Source organism: Hesperophylax consimilis, chromosome 15, assembly GCF_061612785.1.
Source record: "Hesperophylax consimilis isolate HC1 chromosome 15, BYU_Hcon_1.0, whole genome shotgun sequence".
Taxonomy (NCBI): domain Eukaryota; kingdom Metazoa; phylum Arthropoda; class Insecta; order Trichoptera; family Limnephilidae; genus Hesperophylax; species Hesperophylax consimilis.
The window spans coordinates 24,511,589-24,535,163 of NC_142850.1; the positions used below are offsets into that span (position 1 = coordinate 24,511,589).

General features: G+C 35.8%; 1 protein-coding gene across 1 annotated transcript; it reads right to left on the bottom strand.

Annotated features, from left to right (window-relative positions):
- Nucleotides 1-667: 667 nt before the first annotated feature.
- Mcm2 (DNA replication licensing factor Mcm2) lies at nucleotides 668-23,161 on the bottom strand. The gene is made up of 13 exons (XM_089640385.1): nucleotides 23,025-23,161; nucleotides 22,748-22,920; nucleotides 21,129-21,298; nucleotides 20,692-20,878; nucleotides 19,224-19,716; nucleotides 18,294-18,497; nucleotides 10,756-10,987; nucleotides 9,004-9,181; nucleotides 7,023-7,190; nucleotides 6,203-6,364; nucleotides 4,926-5,082; nucleotides 3,814-4,053; nucleotides 668-3,074 (listed from the first exon to the last, which is right to left on the bottom strand). The coding sequence occupies exons 1-13, from the start codon at nucleotides 23,025-23,027 to the stop codon at nucleotides 2,787-2,789; spliced, it is 2,655 nt and encodes an 884-aa protein (XP_089496511.1). The 5' UTR covers nucleotides 23,028-23,161; the 3' UTR covers nucleotides 668-2,786.
- Nucleotides 23,162-23,575: the final 414 nt, after the last annotated feature.

The window sequence follows — 23,575 nt, forward strand, 5'->3', positions numbered from 1 at the left end:
AAGTAAAGCGAAACCGGTCGGTTCTTAAATTAATAAATATCGTGGTTTTAAAACAAAAAAGTATTTTATTTTATTAAAAATGTAAATGTTTGTTTGTTCAAAATGTTGAATCTCCAAAAGTTCTTCACCGATTGCTTTGAAATTTTGGCACAATGTTGCATTCGTGTTTTTATATACCTATATTATATATATGTGTCATCTGTGACGGGTAAAAAGACATTTTCTTTTAAAATCAGCTCCATCTGTTGGACAAACATGCTTTTTTTAAAAACAGCACCATCTGTTGGACGTAAAAGCAACACTCGCTATTGTTTCTCTTGCAGACATACTGAGCAACAGCAATGCGCGGCAGGGTACAGCTAATAATTAATATATTGGAAATTATCATTCTTTCAAATAAAATATTGTACCATGTACCCGTAGTTTCACAAATGATTGTTCTAGTTATTGTTAAATTTACCTCTGCAGTGACTTTTACAACGTTTTGAGATTTGAGAACTGTTAAACATTAAAAATTGTTGTGATTTATCTTTGTAGATAACTACAAAGATTTGAAAATACAAAACATGATGAATTTTAAATAAATGGTAAAATAATAATTGGTTTAATTTTTATTACAATTTTATTAAAAAATAAACAATACAAACAAACATATTTAATTGACTTGCAACAGTAATGAAATAAAAAATATAAACAAGAAAATATATATATACAGTACTGTCTCACTAATCGCAAGTTTTCAATACAAAACCATACATACAAAATATACTAAAAATTGAAATAAATATTTTGTAAAAGTAAACGGTCAAACTATCGATCTTTTGTAAAATTTCAATTTTTTAAAATTTAAAGTGTTATGTTTACGCTTGCGAGAAGACTTCTTTGTAAACATATTCGAAAACTTATTAAGAAAAAAAAATGTGGCAGAATGAAAAAAACAGCATCGGATACCAGAATACACAGATGACCAACAGATAGAAATTTTCTAAAACAAAGTAATGAACCCAATTGACCAAGTTTCTAACATGAATATGACATAGGAATAAGGGAAAATTATAGTTTGATTTTGCACTTTCAACTACATATTACAAATAACGGTGGATTGTTGTAATTGTTGGATTATTGTAATCGAGCGGCGGATTACTGAGAGAGTACTGTATATAAATATATACATACATAAATAATTCATTCAAAAGGCACTTCTGAATATTTTTTTATCAAAATACTGGTATGAAAATATGACACTTAAAACTAGGACAATGTCAAGTCTTATAATAATAATCAACATTGCTTTGTACTAGCATTATAAAACATCACAGGCATTTAGCTCGGGCAAGACACTAAAATACCTATTCAAAGGCATGTTTTTACTATTTTTCAGATATTATTTTTTGTTGTAGAGATTCAATTAAGGCATTACATACATACGAGAATGAGGGATATTTTTGCAAAACTGACTTATTCCAATTTTCATCAAATTTGACCTGTAAATGCAAAATATTTTTGCAATACAATGTTGCAAAAGCTACTTGTACTGTTTGTTACTAACTCATCTTATTCCACCTGTTGTTACTATTAAAACAGGCTTTTTCCATTTCAGCCAATAGAAACAGAGCATTTGGTCACGTGACAAAATGACCACCTAGTTGATTTGTATGGTATATGGCATTTCAAAATCGGCTTATTCCAAGACAGTTAGTTGCAAAACTATTTCAAGATTTTCTTTTAGCAAAAACAGACTTATTCCAAACATAAATTGTAAATATCTTATTACTTTTCAATATGTGTTTATAATTTATGATTCAAATCGAACATTATTAAAGTAATCCATTACAAAAAGAACATATATTTGACATTTGCATCAGTTTCTTGCGATTTCCCAACAAAACGTTTAAGTGCAATAAGTCAGTTTTGCAAAAAATACCCTTCGTATAGCACAGATCTTACAAAATAGTTTCTAGGCACTAGCATTACCAACCGGCTTTGTCCGAGTTTCTTAAAAGTCTAATTTATTTAAAAAAATATGGTATCATGTCTTAAATGGAGAGCCTGGAGCACTAATCTATCCATCCTTGAAAAGCTAAGTAACCAAAATCGACTATCAACCTGTCTGTCTACAAGGTATTCTAAATATTGGAAATGTTACGCCAAACTGAGAACTGGAACCTGCAGAAACTCATGGTCAGTAGCAAACTGGGAGGTAGGAAAAGTAGAAGCAGAAGATCAAGCCTCCGGAACGTCGGAGTCAGCAGCTCCCCAAGCATCGCTCCTGCGAGGAGGAATGGAGGAGCCTGGTTCACCAGAGATATTGGAGTGGGTATTCAAAATCCTCAACAATAATGAGGCAATGACTCGAATGGATATTTCTACAGCTCAGAATTGCTTATAAAATACCAGACAGAATGTTTTGCAAAATTCATGACTCCAGAGTTTAACATTGATTTCATCCTCACTAATCTAACAATATAAGTCCTACTTTTCACCGAGTTGGTTCAAATTTAAGACATGCTAATCTTCCAAGTTTAACCTATCTACATGGCTGTCGCATGTCATCCTTAGGTGATGCGTGACTTTTCACTAAAACACATAAATTGTATCAAAACGTGCCACGTGATAGGATAGACTGCAATTTAATGATTAACAAGTTCTGTTTGCTTATTTCACTGAAAATATTATTTTCTGGAACAGACAATAGATGGAACAAGTATGAAGATGTGACGCTAGTTTACTTAATTATTAATAATAACCAAGTCTTAATTAATATCTATTATTATTAGCTTATTAACTCAGGCTTCTACCCGTCCTTCCTGGACCACCTGAATAATAAGCTTTCTCTTGGCATCATAGGAGAAGTTGTTGATCTTGAAGAGCTTGCTTTCGTAGAAGGGTTTGAGGTCGGAGACGTTGATCTGGCGGGCGCGGTCCAGCAGGTCTCGCTCCAGGATCTCCACAGTGGTCTGGTTGGGGCCGTGGAGGCCACGCATGTAGGCCAGCTGGTCCATGGTCAGCTGCCGCAGGATGTAGTAGAGAAGCTCGCTGTGGTCCTTCTTGTAGGAGAGGTACTTCTGGAAGGACTGGACGAAAAAAGGATTGATAATTGTTATTAATGTAGGACGTGTCCTACATTGTTTAAAAACTTAGCCACCGCTATAAACTGGCTTTAAACATGTCAAACTTCATTGTGACGAGCGAATCCAAACGGAGCGTAAGCGAATCGGTGGACCTAAGTTGGTGAATCCATTTGGCCGGGTGGTCCAAAGTGTTCCACCCTTCATTATTTCAGCAACATTTTCTGCTTATAATGAAGTAAGTAGAAGGAATTTAATAATATTTTCAGGTTATTCGTAATTGTAGGAGTTTGAGACATCAGCGAAGTCATTTTTCTGATTACAAATTTATGCAAAATAATTAGCTTGTGCTTATGAATCATTAAAAATATTTAATTTGATGTCTAGTGACAAAGGAATTTTCCACAAGCAAAAATAAAATTCAGTAAAGCCAATTGGTATTATCTAGATAATATTAATAACAAGTGGCTAATTTGCAGAGCGCCGTTATTGTGGAAAATTACCTCAAGGACATTGTAAGATATTGCATTATACTTAACTTAGCTGCTGCTAAGAAAAATTTGGACACAGCACCCAGTGTAGGGTCCCCAAACATATCCAACTTGCCATCAGTTTTAACAAAACATGGGAAGGGATCAAACAATGGGCTTGACTTAAGGAAAGGGCGGTCAAACAGCCGAGCCTTTGGACGCGGTGGCTTAGTTAGTGTGGATGTAAACGCAAGTCTATAGGCAGCTGAACTTACGTTTCTCATGCTCCTCATGACGCTGTACTTCTGTGTCTCCACGAAGCTCTCCACCATCATGCGCACGGCCATGTTGACATCGTCATCCGTGACGCTGCTCTTGAGCTGCATGCGAGCATGTGCCTCCGTCATGCGGATCACCGACTCGATGTGGCGCACCGTGATGGGCAGCGAGCCCGTGGCCAGCGACTCCTGGCGCAGCTGACTGTACATCTGTGCTATCTTGTCTTGGTCCATGCTCTATAATACATAACAATAAGACATTATATCGACTTGGGTCATGTCAAAATCTGTATACAATATAAATGCAAATCAGGTAAGGAGTTCATGACAGAATTTTGTGGCAGTTTCATCCCACTCGGTCAGCTGTTCTATTTAAGATTGGAAATGTGAGGGTGGCTATTTTTTAAATCTGATTATGAACATTCTTGGAGGAAATATATATACTTGCATTACTCACATAAGTAAAGCTACAATTAGGACGGGTTGTTTCGGAGAATCTGAACAATTCATCAAATTTCAACGTTCATTTTCAAGTTATGTGAAAGATTTTTTCAAGTTCTGTTTTTATTTCAGTTTTGTCAAGCAACTAGCCTACAATGATATAAAAACAGAAATTGAATAAGTCTTTCACAGAACCCGAAAATGAACGTTGAAATTTGATGAATTGTTCAGATTCTCCGAAACAACCCGTCCTTAAAAAATTTTTTTTTTGGTATTTGGAATTGCTTTGTTTAAAAAAATTGATGATTTTTTCTTGGATGAAAAAAAATAATAACCACCCAAAATTTGCAGTGTGAGCGTGGAACACGGTGTATAAAAATCAATCGATTGTTTTTGTTGTTTGTAATTATTACATATTTATGTAAACTGCACAAACAGAACCTAGTTTTTGGGACATTTTTATATGTATTTTTTATCAATATTGATCAAATTAGGAAGCGCAAAACACTACGACCAAGTACTAAATAAATTCAATTTGCCTCCATTGAAAGGAATGTCAATGTTAATATGTTGCACTAGCGTCTCTAGCGACCAAAGTTGTTGATATTGCCAATATTTAACTGGAGTTGGACTATTATTAATATTATACGGTATTTGATGAGACTTACCCGGAGTTCAGGCCTGATGTTCTCCCTGCTGTAGACAATGTATTTCTTGAGGAGATCCTGGGGGATGCTGAACTCCGGGTCGTGGAGGCTCTGCTCCAGCGGGGGTGCATTGCTCTTCTGGGTCGGGTGGTGGCGGATGTGGGAACCAACTACAAACCTGCAAAATAGATGAAGATGAAATAAACCAACTCAGGTAGAGAACTTTACCTAAGAGCAGAAAAATCTACTTTAACCCGTTGAAGGCCGGAGCATAAAACAGAAAAATATCAGTGGAACCTAACATTTTATTAGCTCAAACGATGCTGATTTTGTTTTTCATACATTTTTCGAAGCATTAAGGTCAAAATTGCAAATTATTCTAATAATAATCATATTAGAATGGTCAATGGGGTATTTTCACAAATCTTTAAAAATGTGTAGGAGAAGAAGTTTATTTTTCTTATTATGGTTATCATAATAAAAATGTGTAATTTTAATATTTTCGTTCATAATTATTGATTTTAAAAATGATCTAAAAACTACACATTCCGAAACGATTCCAACTGGCTACAACGTCATTATACCTTAGAAAACACTACTGGCTGGTAAGACGGCTATCACCAAAGTTGCCCGGCGTGACATTAAAGCCATCAAATTCATGAATAAAAACTAACATTCTATTTTAGGGGCAAATCAAAAATGGCACTTTTTAAATCATTATGGAAAATTTATTCATGATTATAAAAATACAGTTAAAAAAAAAATAGTGAAAATACCCTAACTAAACCCTAAAAAGTGTTTCCCTGTGAATCTTTCAATTCCACTATGAATGGTACTCGAAACATGCTCAGTAGTCACCACATTCACACATTATGCTACGTATACATCCGCGAGCCAAACTGCCGAACTGAACCTCAACTTATGAGAAGGAAGCAATCGCAAATGGCGCGAAACGCCGCTTGCAGTTAATTCGTTCCTTTCCCGTAATTCGTGGTACAGTTCGCAAATGTATATGTACCCTTGCAGTATTTTTAGGTTACACCTGTCCATCATGTGGGCGTGACAGCTCTAGGAGCAACTCATCCCATTGTGGAAGACAAGCTGTATTTTATTTAAGTAAGAAAGACAAACATTCCCGGGTTACGAATAACCTGACAATCCGTCTTCTGCAGTGAGAGCTAACCCAATGAGTCTCTCTCCTTCCATCCTGAAGGGCATTTGGTACTTGAGGTGATATGTAGAGTGAGATAGTAACGATGTAAAGAAGTTATATAATGAATAAAGTGTTTTGAACTTACTTGGCGAGGTGTTGGTCTTGCATGGGATCTGCTTCGTCTCTCACGACGCAGAGGATGTCAAAACGAGACAGGATGGGTTCCGACAAGTTGACATTTTCTGAGAAAGTCATGCTGGCGTCGTAACGACCGCCGATGGGATTGGAAGCTGCTATTATCGAACACCTGGAAAATAATAAACAAGAATCAGAATTGATTTTTACATACACATCTATTTGAATGTCACTTTTGTTTTTCAATGAGTGTAGTGGAAATTAACCCACTTCCCGGCATCCGATCGAGCTGGAACTCTATAGATAGGCTTGTTTTCAATGACAATGCATTCTTGGTATTGGTGGCAGTCACGCATACACACATGACACATGGTCATTTATGAATTTGGGGCCTGGGTGCGAACCTGACGTTTTGGACTACTCTTAATAAGGGAGTAAATTAGAGACATGGAAAAATCTACCTCTAGGCAAAAGCCGCCAAAACACAATTTTGAGATACATATCGCAACTGAGAAGCTGAATGCGATAACAACTTATAATAAAAATAGAAGTTTTGAGTAAAACGAGTTTTTTTAAATATACAAGTATTAACTTGCAACTATTATTCAACCTTTTGCGTGTTCCTCCATCTGTGTAAAACCTACAGTAGTAATATTTACACAGCAGACAAAGAAGGGATTGGAAATACCAAAAAGGCGATGGGACCAAAAACAGCTTGTGCGTGTCTATCTTGACTATCTGACGTGAACTATTTTGTGAAAAGGTTTTAAGGTAGGTTCCATTTGCCTGAAGAAGGAAGAACGAATACCTATGTATGTAGTTTTGATTACCTGGCCTGCAGTGATGTGACGATACCAGCTTTGGATATGGAGATTGACTGCTGCTCCATGGCTTCGTGGATGGAAGTTCTGTCTTGGTCGTTCATTTTGTCAAACTCATCAATGAGACAAACTCCGCGATCAGCCAGCACTAACGCTCCAGCCTCCAGGGTCCACTCCCTACCAAATAAAACAATCAGATTTAAAATAGATAAATTGTCGGCTTACTGCTATAGAAGTCATTAACTAACAAAATAATGATTCTGAGATAGTTGACTTTAAAATTTCAGTTACCTTTAATCAGTTATAACCAAGCTACAATAATAACAAAGTCAACTTTTATTCTTCTATTACAACTGCTTTTTTGTGATAATTTAACTTTTTTTATTCATATTAATAGGAAAAAAATAATAAAAACTGCACTTAGTGACTTTTTGCAAACATCAAGTAACAGCGAGGTGGTAATATTTTATGTCTTGGGAGACTTGGGAGAAGTACCAAAATGTTTTAGTGATTTTTAGATGTGTTTTATTTGCAATGCCATACATTATCCCACTTTCAAAAGTCATTAAAATATGTTAGTGATTTTGTATTACGGCGATGCACTACGTAGTAATTCAAAATCATGTGTTTTTGGTTTGAAAATTTGGTCGCCTAGAAATGTTTCAGATACTTTAATTAAATACTACGAGTAGAATACATCTTGGCCTTTGAAATAATTCAGTATTTTTTAGATAAGTCTTTTTATAAGCCCAGAAAAAAATAATGTATAAGGCCTATGAAAACCGCTTTAAAGTTCAAAATCTCCTACTTTCGAACCCATTTGCGGTTATGATTTTATTGTATAATGTGGCTAATTAAGTTATTTATAAAATGATCGGAAAAAAATAAAATATTTATGCCTGAACATCCACAAAAAAAAATAAAAGGCAATTTTTGGCCATGTTTTTGTCTTGCATAAATCAAAACAGGCGGATGGTGTTAAGCGGGAATTTAAACCTTATCGCCATCTACGTAAGGAGAGTTATTGATAGCGGCTCGATTTAAAATATTACACTACGTAGTGCATCGCCTTAACAATGATTGGTATTGTATGCACTTAGTGACTGTTAACACATTTCTGGCGGGTATTTTTTGCGCTGGCGCTAAGCTGTTTCCGGGCGTAAATAAAGTACTAAAAGAGAATCGAATATTATTTGAAATGCAACTCAATTAACCTTGTAATATGTTTATTACAGTCTGTCTATCGGTATTTCCCATACCTGCATTCTTTAAATACGCCCGACAACTCTCGCTCGCTTGCACATAGGAGTTGAGTGGGGCGGAACAGAGATAGAGATTCGAATCAGATTTCACGGTCATAAAAACCATCATTCCAGGAATTGAATTATTACAAAAACAAGTAATATTCTATCCTTTTGTTGAAATATCGATGTAAACGAAAGGCACTAAGATAAGTATAAAAAGAAGACTTGCATTACCATCTGATAATTATGTACATATAGTTGGGACCTTTACAGAGAGATTGGTTTATAATATTATAAAAACATTGAGCAATTCCATCTTTTCTGCCACTGAAATGAGGCCGGCACAAAAGGTAAAACTACCCTTCCCGCCGTTAAGTACTAAGTAAACTTAGCGAGCATCAAGCTTCTAACATGGCCTAGTTTAACTTAAGCCATTCGGTACATCTAAGGCCTAGTTAAAACCGGGGTTTAATCATAAAATATGTAAATAGTTTTGGATAAATATTGATTTGGCTAAACCCTGGCTTTGGGTGAAACAACACAACCTATTTAGGCAAGGCCAACTTTAAAAATTTAGGAACTCTCAAATGTTTCTAAAATCCAGCTGTTTCTTAATTGTTTGGTAATCTGGAAATTCGTTAAACAAACAGGCTCGGTTATTAACTGGTTGGATTATAGAGACTATACTGTATTGCACACATAAATAAATTAAAAATGATGAATGAAACTGTCGAAGGATGTCTTACCTGGTTGAGGGACTTCTCCTTACGTAGGCTGTCAGACCCACGGCACTGGCCCCCTGCCCCGTGGTGAACACGGCTCGGGGTGCAATCTTCTCAGCGTACTTCAGGAACTGGGACTTGGCCGTGCCGGGGTCTCCGCAAATCAGGATGTTGATGTCACCACGTAACTTGTGCTTTTGTCCTACCAACCAATTATAAGATTGTTTAGTGTCGATGTTGAATCATATTTTGAGAAATCAAGTATCAAAAAACCCTACTTTGTTTGCCAAAGACACTTCAACCCCATCTTAAACACTCAGAACATTAGAACGTCAAAAGACGTAAATATGATAATAGCGGTCAAGACATTAGAACGTCTTTTCACGTAAACGCGCGAGATTTTACAAAAATCGATTTATTTCCATCACTAGTATACGAATTGCCATGATTTAAAAAACAGAGTATCGATAATGAATAACGCTACGCGTCTGTATTCAAGAATATCTATGGAACGTAGAAGTGCATTATCTAAGCCGATTGAATCTGTCATCTTGTTCGTTCATAATTTATTGCGTTTCTAAATAATTTATTAAAAATATTTTAGTTTGGACGGTTAATATTTTGAGGTGACTAATAGTTTTTAATTATATTTCTTCAATATATAAAGTGTTATTTCTTTATGATACTCAGAAAAAAGTACATTTTTCACGGCTTTGAAATAATGGTAAGCGATTCTTACATATTTTTGACGTATTCATAAAATGTATATTTAGAAACGCAAATATTTACGTATAACAACACAATGCGATAGTGGATTCCATAATCTTTCCAAAACATTTTTTAGAATGAGGCTACGTTTCCCAAAACGTGAGTTATGAAGCTTTTAGCAAAACTCGTAAATAACACAAAAATTATCACGTTTTGACAGTTCTCAAAGGAACACATAGTAAATAAATGTCTTTGTCTGAGAGGTTAACTCTTATATAACTATTTTTTATATTGTTCTTGTTATACATTTATACAAGGTGGTGCAAACGTCTTTACACGATTTCTTAAAACAGTAACTTTGTTTGTAAATAAAAAAATATATTTTACGTTCTTGAATTCTTCTATTCTGCTTCTGTTAACTTAAGGTAAAAGTAGTGATAACTTTAAAAAATGAGAGCAATTTCCGATAAGGTGAATAAATAAAAAATATATATTGCACCTGATTTGAAATGAATTATTGTATTACATAAACAGTCCAACAGCCCTAAGTCAGATATGGCATCCCCGATTAGAAAATAGTGCGAGGCTAATGGAAGTGGGGTTACCAGGCTATTCAGAACTGGTCACTCAATACGACTAAAGCCATTGCAATGTGTTGATTTCGAATGGTAGACTATCATTGGGGTGACACTGAAGTTTCAATCATTCTGGACCGACGACCTAAAGGAACTGCCGGCTTCGGATGGATGAGCCTCACAACAAACCATAGTCCTACTAGCTCTGGTTAATAGGGAACAGTGCAGGAAATCTTGTATTGACATTTGGAAGGTTAAACGTCAATTCTAGGTGCGTTCCAGTTTTCTATCAAATTGTAATAAGTTAACAAGATTAACAACATGATAGTTGTCTTCTTCTGCTGATCATGATTTCTTCGAAATCTGAAACAGACTTCGAATCAGCATTTGACAGGAACCTGTCAACTGTCCAAAAAACTAAATGGTCATTTGATGACTTTTTTTTACACATGAATTTCTGCAAAATTACTGGGCCTAAGAAAGGGAATCTCACCAGGATTCTTGCTCTCTCCTCCGAACAGGGCCAGCGCCAGAGCTCTCTTGATGTAGTCGTGACCGTAAATGGACGGAGCCATGCTGGCCACGATGCGATCCACCACCCTCGGGTCCTTGGACAGCTTGATGATGGTGGAGACATCCTCGTCTGTCAGGGACTCCACAATGTGCTTGCAGTCCTTCACCACTATGTGGTTGGCCAGGATCACAGTGGCGAACACCGGGAAACCCTGCAAAATACAATATTTTAACCAACCATCATGTTCATCAATATCTTCATTCTTCTATGCTGCAAGGAAACCTGAACACAAAACCAAGCATTATGACAGAATAAGCCTTTGAAATGTGCCCAATAGTAGTTCTGTGAACAGTAGCTCTCCAGTCCAAAAAAGCATGTATCTAATTTTCTCTTATTTAATAAATCAACAACAAAATTTTGTAAGTGGGTACTTAAATACCTACTTACTTAATTATAAAGCATATATTTTATGGAACATTTTTTTTAATTTCAAATACTTGTCAAATTATACAATTTGTCAAAAAGATGTCATTAACTCGATGACAATTCTTTTTTCAAACATACCAGGTAGGTAAAATTCGAATATAAAAGTCGAAATAAACACGACGATTTCGCATTTGAAAACAGAATCTTTACTGAACCATTAAAACAGCTACCATCTTGAAACGGAAGGTACACACAAATTTACAGACAAACGAAAATCAAAATGGTCGAGTGGTTAAGAACTTCGACTTCAAATCCGGAGGTCACAGGTTCAAATCCCTGCATGCGCAAGTAAATTTTATTCAATTAATTTGTCATTTAACAATTGGGTCAATCCGCACCAAATCATCCAGGCCATGTCACCCACCATCTCAGATTTTGATGAAACTTTAAATTTTTAATCCTTCCATATAGATAAGAAAATATACCAAATTTTACCTTCCTACCTCAACTCGTTTTTTTTTTATGGGCAGTTGAAGTTTGGGCAAAATAAGCGTTTTTACATATTCCGAGCACTCCGGAAGAGCTTGTACCTTCAATGAAAAAAAATTGTATCTTTGTCATTTATAGTGCAAATGCAATGAAAATTTTCAATATTATCAAGAAAACTATGCTGATTGCAGAAAAAAATAAATAAACCCTTTACATTTATCTACTTGACTTTAAAAAATTACCAAAAGTAATTTTTTAAGTAATTTTTGGGACGGAAAAGGTACTTTACAAAAAAGCAATATCTCGGGAAGGTACAGTGTTAATGAAGTAATTTTTTTTTTATTCATATCTACAATTAGCATAGAATCACATACAAAAATAAAATTCATGGCATTTTTCTTGCTTCAATAAATAAAATCCATTTTAAACTTTTTTCAAACTTTTTGTAATTTTTTTTTATTCTTATCTACAATAAACATAGTACAACCTAAAAAAATAAAACTCCTGGTATTTTGTGTGCTTCACAGTGTAGAAACGTTTTTAAAATAAGAAATCTTTATCATACAGAATTGTTCTAGGTTTTTTTAAATCTAGATACAAAAATAAATAAAATCCATTTTAAACTTTTTTCAAACTTTTTGTGATTTTTTTTATATCTATTTTTAGTTTGTAATTGGGCATTTAGGTTGAATGAATGGACTAATATCAAAGAAACAGTCCTAGAGACATGTCACTACATGGAAATGATGTATCTGCAACAAGAACAAGACAGAACATGAAAATTACTATCTGCCTCATCACTAAGTTTGCAGGATACTACATGCTTTGTTTCCTCTGACATGCTTAGTTCTGAGTCAGCTTCAAAGCAGTGATCCGATGGAGATTATTGCAACGGAATATATGCAAGTCTCCCTAAATGTCAAATCAACAAATTACAATCCGTTTTCAACGCCGCGGCAAGGCTTATCACCGGAGTATCTAAATACTCCCACATTTCAGAGCATCTCAAAAATCTGCACTGGCTCAGATGTCCTGAAAGAATCCAGTTCAAGGTATGCTGGATGGTATTTAAGTCACTTAACGGAATGGCTCCGGCTTATTTATCAGAATTGTGTATTCCAGAAGATTCCAACTCCCGACAGTCAACCCTTAGGTCAGCAACGTCATCAGCTATCGGAAGGTTGAAGGAACCAAAGCGCACACCAGATACTAAGTTCGGTGAGCGTGCTTTTGCCGTGTCAGGACCTAAAGCCTGGAATGGACTGCCACATGATTTGAGAATGATCGCAGACTCGACAGAATTTAGGTCTAAACTTAAAACGCACCTTTTCAGACAGTCGTATCCATAATTTCAGAAACCTCCACTTTCACAGTTGACGGCAATTTAAATTTAAATTAACAAAATGTAAAAAATACTAAAAATAAAATAAAATAAATAAAAATAATAATTAAAAATAAATAAATAAAAATGATAACAACTAACAATTTGTAGGCTTTTAAGACAGTTAAAATACATTTAAATTAAAATAAAAACTATAGCAGACTTAAGATCATGCGACGACCAGTGTTTTTTGATATAGTGTCCTCTGCGTGCAGTTCTATCTTTTATAAGCATAAACTTTTTAATATAAGTGTGTTTGTTGGAAGTGACTTGCCAGGTAAGTATGTTTTGGTATCATTTCTAAATAACAAATGTAGATCCTAGGAAATAAATTGTACAGCGCCCTTGAGGTGATTTTTCACAAAAACGGCGCTCTACAAATTATCCAATTATTATTATTATTATTATTATTATCATCTATATAAATACAGTAGTTGTTTCATGTTATGGTGTACGTTGTTAAAATGTCTCTAATCGAAACAAGTTTAGTTAAATGTAGTGTGGGACAACATAATGGTACTGAATGGGTCACAAAAAAAGTTATACTAAGTCAGAGAAATTAACGAGTGTGGATTTGTTAAGTGAATTTGAAAAAAAGCTTATTCAACAAAGAAGTTTTGTATCTACAGACTTGGTTTTCAACATTTGCGAGCACCACAGAATATTTAACTTAAATAAATATGAAACATTTCAAAAAGCTTGTTTTGACCCGTTCCAAAGCCACAAAAGGAAAATTACAAAAACTTTAAGAACAGTATCCTTGGAATTTTCAGAGAACATTAATACCATTCTAAAAGTAACTAATAAAGCAATCCCTGGACAAAAAATTTGTAATGCATGCAGAGCAAAAATTAGTAAGAGCCAAAACCTTAACAATGAAATTGAAGAGCTTAACACTTTTCAAGAAGACATAAGTGAAGTTGAAAATGTTTTAAACAAAGAAATTTTTTTACAAGAAATCAACACTTCTTTAACTGACATTGGAGAATCTCCATTTAAACTACATGCAATACCATCCCACAGTAAGTCTAGTTACGCTAAACGGAAGTTAGATTCTGCTTGTTCAACCTTAAAGAAAAAAGTAAGTAAAGTTTTAGAAAAAGAATTTTCCCCAGTAAAATGTGATGCAAAAATACCAAGATGTATTCAAGAAAAAGCTAATGACATGGACAGGCTTGTTGAGTTGGTTAAAAAAAAATTGGAAACACAAGTTACATGCCGTGAGAGAATTCAGCTTCTAACTCTCGCTCCAACTTCGTGGAGTAGAAAAAAGGTTGCTGAAGAATTCAGTGTTGGTGAATACTCAGTTCGTAAAGCACGAGAGCTACTAAATGAAAATGGTATCATTGCTTTACCTGATCCAAAAAAAGGAAAACCATTAGACCAAGGAACAGTTACTTTGGTTAAAAATTTCTACCAAAACGATGAATTTTCTCGTGTTATGCCAGGGAAAAAAGATAAAGTTAGCATAACCAAAAATGTTTATGAACAACAAAAGACTATTGCTTTGTAACCTGAATGAACTTTATGCTACCTTCAAGTTTGAATACCCTGCTTCAAAAATTGGGATTTCGAAATTTTGTTGGTTGCGTCCCAAATGGTGTGTGCCAGTAGGTTCTCCAGGCTCTCATTCTGTCTGCGTTTGTGCAATTCATCAAAATGTAGTGTTGCTTCTTAATGCTTGTGACAGTGAAGAAACGTACAATGATTTAATGGACTACTTAGTGTGCTCAAAGAACAATAGAGACTGTATGCTTCGACATTGCGATAAGTGTTCAACATCTAGTGAAAATCTTAAGAAACATTTGTTAGAAAAATTTGAAGAATGGGACCAAGAAGATGAAATTACATACAGTGCATGGGTAACTACTGATAGAACACAGCAGGTTTCAGTTACAGTTCCCTTTCATGAATATGTAGAACATCTTGTGAAGAGTCTTGTAAAACTTCTTCCTCATTCTTTTATAACAAAGTCTCAATCAAAATATCTCAAAGAGTCCCTAAAAGCACAGCTTCAGATAAATGAAGCTGTTGTGTTATTAGACTTCAGTGAAAACTTCTCCTATGTTATCCAGAATGAAGTCCAGGGTTACCACTGGACGCAAGACAGTTGTTCACTCCACCCAGTGGTAATTTACACTTGTGAAGAGCCTGGCAAAGATCTCACAGTGTCAAGCTTGTGTGTAATTTCAGATGACTTGGAACATGATGTAAGTTTCGTTTACGAAACTCAAAAAATTGTTGCTCAATTTTTAAATCAAAAATTTTCCCAAATTCAAAGTGTTCATTATTTTACTGATGGTTGCGCAGCGCAATATAAAAACTGCAAAAACTTTTTAAATCTGTGTCACCATCAAAAAGACTTCAACTTGAAAGCATGTTGGTCGTTTTTTGCTACGAGTCATGGGAAATCTCCCTGTGATGGAATAGGTGGAACAGTAAAACGTCTTCTAACTAGAGAAAGTTTGCAACTTGGCCCTGGCAACACTATCACAACTGTAGACAAAACTTTTAAGTTTTGTCAGTCGAGAGTAGAAAATATATATTTTTACTTGCTGAGAAAAGAAAGCTTATTCACTTGCAGGCAACAATTACAGCAGCGTTTTTCACAAGCTAAAACAATACCAGGCACTCGAGGTTTCCACTGCTTTGTTCCTCTGTCTGAAAATGAAGTTGGCACAAAAAGGATAAGTTCAGATTCAGATTATGCTTTGATTTTTAACTTCAGTGGGGAACGAAATCGCTCTGAGCAACTAAGTATGGTACAAATTTGTACAAACTCTTATGTAGCTTGCGTATATGACAACCATTGGTTTTTTGGACTTGTGGTTTCCAAAGATGAAGACGAGTGTGATGTATCAATCAAGTTTATGCATCCTTTTGGCCCAGCTCCATCCTTTTACTGGCCACATCAAAAAGAAGATATTTGTTTTGTTCCACTACAAAATATTTTTAATATCGTTGACCCTCCCACAACAAAAGGTTCAGGAAGAGCTTACTACTTTCTTGAAAAAGACGTTCATCATGCTGATCAAAAGTTCAACCATCTTATGGATCAGATCAAGAATAAAAGTAAAAAATGAACTTGAACATTTATTTGTAAACAATATTATTGTAATGTACTTTCATTTAACCTAATCCTACATTGCCTGTTTTATTTTTATTGTATTTGTTTTTTAAAGAGTTAACTTTGTATTGAAAAGAGTTAAAAAGTTGATCTTGTTATAAAATATTGCTATGGTGTATGCATTCAGGGTAAGGAACAAGGTACATTATTTTGTTGGTGCCTTAAGCTTACATTGCAAGCTTACCAGCATGTTGTAAAGGACCGAATAAGTTTGACTTTTTTATTTGCAAATACAGTATCTAGATTTTAAAAAACTTGGAACAATTCTGTATGATTAAGATTTCTCATTTTAAAAACGTTTCTACACTGTGAAGCACACAAAATACCAGGAGTTTTATTTTTTTAGGTTGTACTATGTTTATTGTAGATAAGAATAAAAAAAAAATTACAAAAAGTTTGAAAAAAGTTTAAAATGGATTTTATTTATTGAAGCAAGTAAAATGCCATGAATTTTATTTTTGTATGTGATTCTATGCTATTTGTAGATATGAATAAAAAAAAAAATTACTTCATTAACACTGTACCTTCCCGAGATATTGCTTTTTTGTAAAGTACCTTTTCCGTCCCAAAAATTACTTAAAAAATTACTTTTGGTAATTTTTTAAAGTCAAGTAGATAAATGTAAAGGGTTTATTTATTTTTTTCTGCAATCAGCATAGTTTTCTTGATAATATTGAAAATTTTCATTGCATTTGCACTATAAATGACAAAGATACAATTTTTTTTCATTGAAGGTACAAGCTCTTCCGGAGTGCTCGGAATATGTAAAAACGCTTATTTTGCCCAAACTTCAACTGCCCATAAAAAAAAAACGAGTTGAGGTAGGAAGGTAAAATTTGGTATATTTTCTTATCTATATGGAAGGATTAAAAATTTAAAGTTTCATCAAAATCTGAGATGGTGGGTGACAAATCCAAAATTTTCTGGATGATTTGGTGCGGATTGACCCAGTTAAAAATAATATATTATAGTATTTTTGCGACACATTCTAGAGTGGTCATATTCTCATTATCGCCCCAAAGAAAGAATGTTCCGTTCAAATGGAAGCGTTGCTTGAAATGACCGGTGATCAGAAATAACCAGGTACTTTCCCACCATCTTCTTTTCCTCCCCACTACCTACAACCTCACAACACGGGGTGTATTCATTGCTACACATTTCTTCAGCTGATTGGTGGATGGTTTGAAAACTCATCATCGAGAGTATACATTTCTATGTTCCCGATGGTTATGGCCGTCACCGACAACATAGACTGTTCAACTCCCAGTCTGCAGGACTAACTTGGTAATGGTCATACCAGTGGGGAGAGCAATCTCCCTGCAGAACAGAATCAATTCAGATATCAACATAGATATTTAACATCAGTGAAGCTGCCTTTAAGGCGATGCACTACGTCGTGAAATATTTTAAATTGAGCCGCTATCAATAACAACCCTTATGCAGATGGCGATAAGGTTTAAATTCTCGCTTAACACCATCCGCCTGTTTTGATTTATGCAAGAAAAAAACATGGCCAAAAAGTGCCTTTTATTTTATTTTGTGGATGTTCAGGAATAAATATTTAATTTTTTTTCGATCATTTTATAAATAACTTAATTTTCCACATTATACAATAAAATCATAACCGAAAATGGGTTCGTAAGTAGGAGATTTTGAACTTTAAAGCAGTTTTCATAAGCCTTTACATTATTTTTTTCTGGGCTTATAAAAAGACTTATCTAAAAAATACTCGATTATTTTAAAGGCCAAGATGTATTCTACTCGTAGTATTTAATTAAAGCATCTGAAACATTTCTAGGCGATCAAATTTTCAAACCAAAAACACATGATTTTGCATTACTACGTATGGCATCGCCTTAAAAGGAAATCTCTAAAGCTATATATGTACATACTAATCGTTTATATTTATGTAATTCTTCTTTACAGATGTATTTAAAAAAACTCACTAAAATGAACAATTTTATGAACATACCTCAATTGGGGATGCCATAGTCCTACTGACTCTGGTTAGTAGGGAGCAGTTGGGACTCTTGTGCAGTATTCATAAAAAATCTAACTTGTTAATGTTATCGATTCCACATATTTTATTCTCACCTGTTCCGTATTTAGTGAGCCATCGTAGTTATTGGTGTAGATTCCCGTTATGTCCACCTCGTCTCCGGGCTTGCACCGGTCGCAAAGGTCAGCCAGCAGGATGCAGTCCTTGCTGCGGGGAATCCTTCCGGCAGGGATTTTTCCCGGAGACTCTTGAATGGTCACCTTCTGGTAGTTGCGGTACACCGTGTGCTCCATGTTGATCTGAGTATGAAACAATTAAATGCCTTAGTGAACTCACGGCCAAAGAAATCGTTAAATATTAATATTTCAAGGTTATTTCACCACCTCTGAGTAAAGTGTTGATTAGCTCTACTTGTGGGGGTAGGGTATAATATCTGTTTCACCACCACTGCTACGCGGGACCTGTCAAACAAATCCCTTTTTGTTTACCGCTACGTTAATCCTGTGATTAAAGTTACTCGACAGTTTTACTTAGTGATGGTGATATACTTCCAGTAGAAAATCTGTGTGTATAAAGCAGCAAAAACTCTAAAAACAATTAACTTTGGTGTCCTGAATGTTTCCAGAGCAATTTCTGTTGAGAATTTCTATGTCAACGCAACTATTTACAGCTCGCAATTGCATTTCCGATGTATGGAGCATTGAAATATGTATTTAACTGTAAAACAAATAAGACTATGTGGATGCAATGCATATTTTTCAATTGTTCAATAAGAAAAAGTGTTAGAATACGGATAGTCTAACATACTAGTTAAACATAGATTTTTCTCATGCTGAGAATCAAGAACTTCATGTGGGACTATTGCATCCCTAATTCAGGGATTGTTATGAAGCTGAAGGAAAATGGGGAAGGGAAGGATGTGCAAAAACACAGCTAAAGCCATCTCAAGCAGCATTATTCTTAATGGTGGTCTCTACCACTCTGGATTTATCTATCAATTATAACATATTATTATCATCGCTTACCATGAATGGACCCGAGCTTTGACACTCGGGGCAAGAACCAGGTCTGACTTCTGTATCCTGAGTCTGCACAAACGGTCCCAGCACGTGTCCACATCGATTACAGTCGTACTTCACGACGGACAGCTGCGGCAGCACTCCAGTGGTGGCTGTGATGACCCCCTGCGTCCTCACCAGCTGGTTCAGATGCAGCTTCCTAAACGTCCTAAGTTCTTCCACCAGCGGAAGATCCGAGATCCGGACGTGAATCTCCGACGTGACTCTTTCGTAACTCGGGAAGATCTGAAGCACCAGGTCTTTAGCCACCTCGTCGAAGATCTGAAGCATCTGGAAGGGGGCCTCGGGAAGAAAGTAGGCGAGCACATTCTCTTTGGCCACCAGGACGGTGAACTCCACGTGGAACGAGGCCTGGTTGAGCTCGCACATGCGGCGGATACGCTCCTTGAAGACGTACTGGCCTTTCTGGTTGGCGTATGTGCGGAGAAAAGACTTGAACCTGAAAATCACAATTGAATTTATTTGGATAACAAGTCTTGTGGAATTTTTTTATAATACAACAAAGTTAACATTTTGCACATAATTTAAATAAAGTAGCATATTTGCACCGCATTCCTGAATGGAAGTTAACATTTCACTGGCATAAATACGTCATCCCAAAAACCAAACAAGCGTCCAATCCACATTAAAAATGTTGAAAGAATTCAGTTAAGTTTTTACGATTAATAATAAATAATTAATAATTACACTTTCTTATTAAATACCTTAAAAATACATACACTTGTGGATTGACGTAGGATAAGCGACCTAAGCTTCTTTTTCAAAATTGTAAATTCAGAGCTCAACTTCTGAGTCTGGTCAATTTAAGAGTACCTAATCGACACACAGGCAAAAGGACCTATTTCAATGTCACCATCCACAAACAAATTATATAACAAACTCGCCAATTCCTCGTCTACATAGTTAAGAAAATGAATATACCAATGATATCGAAATTTTTAATCTAACAAATTAAAAGTTTAAAACATATGTCAAGATATTATTTCTGATAATTTCAGTTTAAAATTTTTTTTTTTTCATCATATTGTAAACCACTGTAATGTAAGAAATTATTTTTGCAACCGCTGTTTATAACCCTTATTACCCAAATTGTAACATTTCAATGTACCCTATGTAAAAGTCCCATGGGCATATAAGAAAATTTGAAAAAGCGGCGAATTATTGTGCATACATACATACAAAATATGCTAAAAATTAAAACAGGTATGGTCATTGTTAAACACAAAAAAATCGAAACATTGCTAGAAATGTACTTAGCCATGTTTAGTGTCTACCTCTTACTCTACAACCTTCCTCTTTCCTTCTCTTTCTCTTATCCACAATTGCAGATGTCAGTATCACTGACAGTGCGGTAATAACAACAACAATAAATGAAGGTTGAAAATCATTGTATCATATTATAATGAACACAAACCGATTGGCGATCTCGGTTCGGGGGCCCAGCATCGAGACCCACTCCTTGACGGAGAGCCCCTTGGTGTCCTCCAGGTTCTCAATGCTCTCCACCGCATCCTCGCTGACGGTTTCCCCGGCAGCTGCCTTCTCTGCAGCTCGGCGCCTCTTGGCGCGTGGGGCCCCGGTGCTCTCATCGTCAGAGTCTCCTGGAACAGATTTAAAAATTAAATATTTGGAAAGGAATCTAAATTTACTTGGAAAATATAAATAGAATTTTATTCTCGTGAAAGGGCTTGCCAATATAGATTATAAAAAATACAAAAACAGTGTACAAATATGGTGGGCATAAAATATAATACATATGTGCTCATTGGCACTTAAGTCAATAATACATTTGTGCTCTACTAAGGAAAGCGTAAATGGGCCTCTGTGTAGTGAAATGAATAGTGCACTCACCGTATAGAAGTTCCCGGTCATCTCTGTGGAGTATTCCTTCTTCTCGATCCCTCCTCCTCATATCCCTCTCCGCATCCCGACGGGCATCCACTGAGAGTACGTCGTAATCCCCTTCATCATCCATATTCTCCGTGTCATACCGATCCAACGCTGGCATTGGGCGATAGTCACTGTAATTAAAGTGGTCGTACAGAAATAGAAAAAAGGAATTACAAATTTTCAGCAAGTGTTCAAAAATTTTATTCTATTTATATTGTACACAACAGACAGGGGTTAACACAAACATTATAAATAAATAACATAGGAGTACAATATACCAACCGTCCAAAAATGGTGTACAACAATATGTATACTAGGTAAAATAAAGTGTGGGTCAAGTGAAAACAATGCAAAGATTGAGGTTTTCTGAACAAGAGAAGTGAACAGAGGTAAGGGGGCTGACGCTAAATATGTCCATTATCTTGCCAATAGATACAGTGGATATTATAATATAGTTGACACATTCGCACAAGAGGTTGGGAGAAGGTTTAGTTGGTTCGTCGTAAAGGAATAAGGGGTAGTTTTGCCGAACTCCGTCCAACGGGATCATTTTTTTTTAAATTAATAAGACTTGATTTCAACTTATTGCTACTGGAAACAACTAATCGGGGAGATGTAAAACATGCAATAAATAGTTTATTAGTTTGGATTATTTTAATAATTTATGTGTATTTTCTAACCTTCAAAACTTAACTCTGAAAAAAAAATAGAACTTTAATGCATCTTTTATCATCTCCCCCGACATAAATAGTTTCTTGTAGTAATTAAGTTGAAACTATGTGCTATTTTTAATTTTTTTGCATATGAATCGAAATTCGGCAACTTCGAATATGGAAAGTTTTGGGGTTTTTTAGTAGACAGTGATCGATATTGATTTTGTGATTTGTGCGCGTAGACTGGATTCGGTAGTTTTAGTTAGACTGTTGGAAGCGTTGGAGGTCACTTGAAGGTCTCATCTAAATTAATACATCAATGCCGAGACAGAAGATTCTATATGGTTATTGATGTGTATGATTAATTAATTAAAAGTACACAACTGCTGACCCTGTACAAATGGCAAGTACGCCCCACTGTTGAATTTGGAAGCCACCTCTGGTGTGGAGCTCCAAAATACCTGAAAAAATCCTGGACTCTGAGTAGAAACAGGAGGTCTTTTTGATAGATTCCCCTATCTCAACAAGCAGGTTGCAATCTTTAGAGCACAGGTGTCAGGTAATGATGCTGTCCTTGTTCTGCCGGTACTACAGTGGAAGATGCTCCGAGGAACTAGAGTCATTGATACCTTCGGCTCCAGTGCGTAATCGGGAAACAAACCAAACGCGCGCTCAACTTGTGTACACAGTTGACATTCGTCAAATGAGAACGGGTCGTTCCATCGACTCGTTCTTGAGTTCAACAGCTCGGCTGTGAAACAATTTGCCGGTCTGTTTCCTCTCTCCTACAAGACCCATGTTCAGTCCTTCTTCTCCTGGAAAAGACCCCCCCACATAGCATCCCCAGAGATGACATAGGCCCTGAGGGAAATTATTTTCCATAAGGCCTCCTGTGTGGAGTTAATGTAAAAAAATTGCGAGATTTACTTCTCCATATTGTCTCCAAAAAGTTCCTCGCCATCCTCTTCTTCCTCCTCATTCCTTGAAACATCTCCAAGAAGCTCCCCTTCATCTTCAAACATTTCATAATCTCGAGCGGGAGATGTTTGGGCTGATCGGGCCCCATCACGATCGCTCGGAGTATCGGGAATAGGAGAACTCTGAAAAAGGTTAAAAATAACACTTATTTAACACACAATTCTAAACAAATACACAATACTGAACGCAATACAATATGGTGATGACATCTTTTGTATTCAAGTACCATTTTGTGTCGATTCTTCAAACAAAAAGGAAAACAAATTTCACAGGCTCAACACGAGTTTCTCGGCATTCACAAATTCACATAAACAATGGCTGTCAAAGTCGCGCGGGAAATTTGTTGACATTCCTTCTAACAACTTTTGCTTAGGCAGTTGAGGGCTTATTTTTATAGACAGCATACCAAAGTACGTAAGCACTGTTCGATACAAAAATACGAACTTGAACAACAATCTGCCCCGTTTTTAGGGAAACAAAAAAACTTATTTTCATGTATCTGGCAATCGATTTGAACCCGAACCAGAGACAAGAGTGGTTTTTATGCAGAGACAGGAATTCGATCAGGGGCGTATAACTCTCGCATAACCTTGTAACCCTGATGGGAGGAGTTATCCTCAACCCAAATTCTTATAGACAAAGCTGTTGTGGCTGAAAGCTCAGATCTCATTGGCTCAGAGCAAAAATTGTATCTTGATCTCTCGCTCTCTACCATAGCGACTCGTGTAACAGAAAGAGAAGCTAAACATGTGTTATGCTCCGATAAAAAAATAACGG